The 6,000-nt window shown below is 37.5% G+C and overlaps 1 protein-coding gene across 3 annotated transcripts in view; it reads left to right on the top strand.

The window, feature by feature from the left end:
• large1 (LARGE xylosyl- and glucuronyltransferase 1) overlaps positions 1-6,000 on the top strand; it is a 142,563-nt gene that overhangs the window by 102,926 nt on the left and 33,637 nt on the right. For all 3 annotated transcript variants that reach the window (XR_014600201.1, XR_014600202.1, XM_084049800.1), the window contains exon 9: positions 4,572-4,697. Coding sequence is in view for 1 of the 3 variants with exons in the window: in XM_084049800.1 (XP_083905926.1) it covers positions 4,572-4,697 (126 nt within the window). In the remaining 2 variants the exon portion in view is untranslated. The remainder of the gene's footprint in view (positions 1-4,571; positions 4,698-6,000) is intronic.

Genomic DNA, 6,000 nt, shown 5'->3' on the forward strand with positions numbered 1-6,000 from the left:
TGCCCAGGTACCTGTCTGGACACATTTAATAACAAACTAGTGGCAATGCTCGGAAATTGTAACAACAACAACAAGATTCAAGTAACTTGTGGAGATTTTAATATTGACCTTCTAAAATCACAAGGAAATAAAAAAATGACAGATTTTATAAATCAAATGTATAGCAATAGTCTATTTCCTTTGATTATAAAGCCCAGTAGGATCACGATAGACACAGCTACTTTGATAGATAATATTTTTACAAATTACATAGACACCAATATAATAAGTGGACTGCTCATAAACGATATTACTGACCATCTTCCTGTTTTTGCAATCCTCCAACACTGTATCAATAGCAAGAGCCAATTCAGCGATGAGCAATGCATAATGAATAGACTTAAAACACCGACAGCCGTTGCAGCCCTCAAAGTGGACCTCAGCAAACAGAACTGGGAGGCGGTTTATGCAGAAGAAAATCCAAATAAAGCATATGATGCCTTTTTGACCACAGTAACTACACTATATGACAAAAACTGTCCAGTCAGAAAACAGAATAACAAACACAAGAAAGTGAGCAAACCATGGATCACCAGGGGACTAGAAAATGCATGCAAAAAGAAAAATGTATTATATAAAACCTTTTTAAAGCATAGAACTAAGGAAACAGAAACTAGATATAAAACATATAAAAATAAACTAATACATATTATAAGATCTAATAAGAAAGAGTATTATCATAAATTATTGGATCAGCATAAAACAAACATACAAGGGACATGGAGGGTATTAAATAGCATAATAAGAAAGAGCACATCTAAAGCAGAATACCCAAACCACTACGTAAATAATAATAATATAACTATAAATAATCCAAGGGAAATAGCAAATGAATTTAATCAGTATTTCGCAAATGTTGGAAAAAATCTAGCAGATGAGATTGTGCAACCAAGAGATATGGATGGGTTGGAAGGTATTGTGCCCCGGAATCCTAACTCTATTTTTATTATAGGGGTTGAGGAAACAGAAATACTCGAAATAGTTAAAAAATTCAAGGAGAAAAAATCTACCGACTCAAACGAGATAGATATGTCACTAGTTAAAAATATAATAGAAAGTATAGCAAAACCGTTAACATATATCTGTAACCAATCATTTTTAACAGGTATTTTCCCAACTAATATGACGACTGCAAAAGTAATTCCGATTTTCAAAAGTGGTAATAGACACCAATTCTCCAACTACAGACCAATATCTCTACTTTCACAATTCTCAAAAATAATAGAAAAACTATTTGTCGAAAGACTAGATAAATTCATTGAAAAAAACAATCTTCTTAGCAACCACCAGTATGGTTTTAGAGCAAACAGGTCCACCTCGATGGCTGTGACGGAAATGGTGGAAGGCATTACAACAGCAATAGAGGAGGGAAAATATACTGTAGGGGTGTTTATTGATCTTAAAAAAGCATTTGACACATTAGACCATAGCTTGTTATTAGATAAAATGGAGAGATATGGTATTAGAGGGATAGCCCATTTATGGTTGAAGAGTTACCTTTCAGATCGTAATCAATATGTCCAGTTAAATAATACAAAATCTGACTTAGCAAGGGTAACATACGGGGTCCCGCAGGGCTCTGTACTTGGCCCAAAGTTGTTTATTTTATACATAAATGACATCTGTAAAGTGTCTACCATATTAAAATATGTTATTTTTGCAGACGACACTAACCTGTATTGTTCTGGGAAGAGCTTGGAGCAGCTCCTGAATTCAGTAGAGAAAGAGTTGATAACACTAAAGAACTGGTTCGATAGAAATAAATTATCCCTGAATTTAAGTAAAACTAAATTTATGATATTTGGCACAAGGAAAATAAACTGCAAATTAAAAATCAAAATCAATGATGTTGAAATAGAAAGAGTATATGAAAATAAATTCTTGGGTGTATTAATTGATAGTAAATTAAACTGGAAACCTCATATAGATAATGTAAAAACAAAAATGTCTAAAATTATAGCAATATTAAATAAAACCAAACATATTCTGAACCAAAAGACACTGTATATATTGTATTGTTCCCTCATAGTACCATATATTACGTATTGTGTGGAAATATGGGGGAATACATATAAAACTAACACAAATCCAATATTTATATTACAGAAGAGAGCTATACGAATAATAACCAGAACTGATTACTATGAACCAACTAATACACTTTTTATTAATTTAAATACCCTAAAATTTGAAGATCTAGTTCACTTAAAAACGGTGCAAATAGCCTACAAGGCGCACAACAACCAGCTCCCAATCTGCATTCAGGGGATGTTTGAAGTTAAAGAAACCAGGTATTGGCTGAGGGGAGAAAATATGCTTGAGGCAAAAAAGGCCAGAACAAATGTAAAAGGCAATGTGTGTCAGCAAAAGCAATTCAAATATGGAACAGCTGTGAAAACGATTTAAAACTATGTAGCTCAATTGGCAAATTTAAGAAAATGTATAAAATTAAAATGGTAACAAAATATATTAGTATGATAGGATAATTATATACACTAGACCATACCCGGTCGACGCATCCGTGGGGGGATATGCGCACATGATCTGGCAACCCGGGAGGCGACATTGTTTGACACATAAACGCTGATAAGAAGCTGAGATTTGATGAAATTGAAAAACGGGCTTCACAGTTAAGTTCAGATGGTAATGGTCAATGGCTGTGTGCAAAATCAGAGCAATTGGTCCAGCCAGTGAGGAGAACCGGGTATCTTCACTCACCACTACAGAGGTTACTAGAATTTTATAGTAGGATGTACATTTCTATAGGAAATGTAGTGATGTGGAGTTGTTTTCTTTGTTTTCTTTACTTTTTTCTTTTTGTAAAGCTTGTAAAAATTATATATAGATAATTATATATATATATATATTTGCATTTATATAACATAGGAATATTTTCTTTTCAATGATTGAGTACAGATATTTGATTTGTTATTTATTTATTTATTTTATTTATCTTTTGATTTTCTATTTAAAGAAGGGTAGGCACTATAAGCTATTAGCTTCAGCCTACACCTTTTCGGTCAGGTCTTCTTCTATTTTGCTTTCGTTTTTGATTGTTTTTGTTCTTGATTGTTTGTCTTTTGGTGTATGAAAAGCCATATACGTGTATGATTTTGTTGACCGAAATAAACTCTAACTACTAACTACTACTACAATGCATTGTGAGCTTGTAGATCGGCTATTTTCAAATGGCCGAAATGTATATAGGGCTGAAATGAGTAATGAGTAGTGAGTAAAGTTTTGTAATAATAATCAAAATCAAAAAAAGTAACTAGTAACTAACAATTTCAAATAATTGTAGTGGAGTAAAAGTACAATATTTGTCTTTGAGATGTAGTAGTACAGAAGTAAAAGTACAGAAAATTGGAAATACTCCAGTAAAGTAAATTAAGTACAGTACTTGAGTAAATGTACTTACTTAGTTACTTTCCACCACTGAAAAAAAGTAGTCAAATGTTTCACAATTTTTCAAACTTTGCCCCGAAAATACTGTAGCAGATCTACAACGCGCCGCGATGCAACATAGCTGTAAAAAAAGTGAGCGGTCTGGTATCTGTTCGGTCCATCCGGAGAGAATATTTCACCGTCATGTGGACTGGAGTCCAATTGTTTTCCGGCCAAAATGTCCTCCTCACTCCTCAGTCACCACGGATGATGAAACTCCACAAGGGTTGCCCAATGGCTCAGGATATGGTGGATAGTTGTCAAAACTATGAGCTATATTTTATTGGCGGTGGTGTTGTTTTCAGAGGGAGGAAGCATATTACTTTTTTTCTCCAAGCTTCTCTGGATGCAGGGCCCACTTGAAAATGTCAAAAAGCGTTTGCGGCCCACCCATCTGACCAACTCATTCAGTGTCAATGAAATAAAAAATATGTGTCTGTTCTGTGCCAGCAATTTTTCAATTAAGTAGTCACAGAATATTTATCTCCAGTATAATCGATCCCCCGATGGGTGCTAATCACTGAGGGTTGCACTGTGTGGTTTCACAAACGTCAACGAGGTCACCTTGTTGACATTAATGGTCTGCCTTTGAAAATAACATGTCTGGGCAAAAAATACATAGTAAAAAAAAGTGCTCAGGAGCCGAGATACAGCCTTTTTCAGTAATAAGTTAAACAAGAAGTGAATGGAGCAGCAAATCTTCAAATGATCATATCTTGGGTTCTGAACGTTTTTTTTCCAAAAAACACGTCAAACACATCATTGGCACGTTGCGCCATTAGACCAGCGGTTCTCAAACTGCTGTCCAGGGATCCCCAGGGGTCCTCGAGGAGTTACGGTTCTGTATCTCTGAGAGTGTACACATTGTCTACACTCGGTTAGGATTTTTTTTGTGTAGATTGGGTTCCCAAAGATAGAAAATGGTATCAAATGGGGATACTACTTGGCCTCATGCATATCAAACAGGGGGTCCTTGAAATAAAAATGTTTGAGAAACTCTGCACTACTGTAGATGATGTAAGGTAATGCAACCTGTGTGTGTGTGTGTGTGTGTGTGTGTGTGTGTGTGTGTGTGTGTGTGAATGCAGGACATCTTCAACGCAGTGATCAAACAGAACCCCTTCCTGGTGCACCAGCTGCCGTGCTTCTGGAACGTCCAGCTGTCTGACCACACGCGCTCCGAGAAGTGCTACAAGGACGTGTCGGACCTCAAGGTGAGAGAGAGAGCTCCCTCCATCTTGTCCTTCCATGTGGACACACACACACACACACACACACACACACACACACACACACACACACACACACACACACTCTGCATGCACACCCGCAGTGACAATTTGCACCGGCCTCGGGCCGTTATGTCACTACTCATGCTTATGCTGTTGTTGTGTTCTTGTTAACCACTTTAACCCCAGCATCCTTATGAGGCCTTATGATTGGCTAATTGTGTTGACAAGATTTGGTGTAGCTGGCAGGAAGAAAGTGGCCAGAGTGCTGTATAGCCTGGCATGACCAGACTAATATCACTGTGTAGATTAGTCTGGAATAAAGGGCTGGATATAAAAAAAAAGCTTCTGGTGATAAACCCACCCCACATTTGCATACTGGTTCCTGATTGGTGCCCCACAACTACGGGGGCAGCGAAATCCAATCACAACCGACTAATTCTGCCGAGGGCTTTTTTTTTTTTTTTTGCAATGGCAGTTTCTTCTGGTTTCCAGGCTACGAGTACTGTTGTGCCTCAAGCCAGTTTTCACTAGACGGTTGAACAACTTTTTTATTTTGTAACCCATTGATACCTGGAACGCATCTGTGTCACTTTAGGCTCTTTGGCTATTCAAAAATAGCAGATCTACAAGCTCGAGCTTGTAGATCCGCTATTTTTGAAAAATCGTGAAAATTATTTTTTAATAAAAAAACTGTTAGGATTTAGAAAATGTTTAGAAGCGGCCTCTAAACGTTGTTGTGCAAAGTACTGGCCGTACTGTAGCTGATCTGTAGCTGATCTATCTTCACCACGCATCACAATGTGACGCGTTGTGAGCTTGTATGTAGATGTATTAGCGCTATTTTGGAACACCCCCCCCGCCCCCGCCCCCCCCTCCCCCATTTCCTGAAAAATTACGGTTTTGAACATACATGGTTTCTATCCGTCGTTTCTATCCGTGTGCCTGTGCGTATGCATGCGGGAAAGTTCAGACAAGGGAAAGGATGGAAATGTCATTGAGGGTATTTATTTTAAATTATATTTTGGTTCTTCCAATAATTGAGGAAGTTGAAACGAATCATCTAATAATTAGATACAAAACCGTAAAAAATAAAAGTTTTAAAAATAATTATCCGGGGGAAGATTAGTGGAGTCTGTTCCACACGTACGGTACACAGCCAGACGGCAGCCTTAAGGCCCCCTCATCAGGGACCTGCGGACGCCAGGTGAATGCAATTAACTTCCCCGGTAGGATAGGAAAGCCGCCGTACACCAGGGGTCTCCGAGAACCGGCGTGTTCCACCCAG

The sequence above is a fragment of the Gymnoscopelus microlampas genome, assembly GCF_963454915.1.
Source record: "Gymnoscopelus microlampas genome assembly, chromosome: 23".
Classification (NCBI taxonomy): Eukaryota; Metazoa; Chordata; class Actinopteri; order Myctophiformes; family Myctophidae; genus Gymnoscopelus; species Gymnoscopelus microlampas.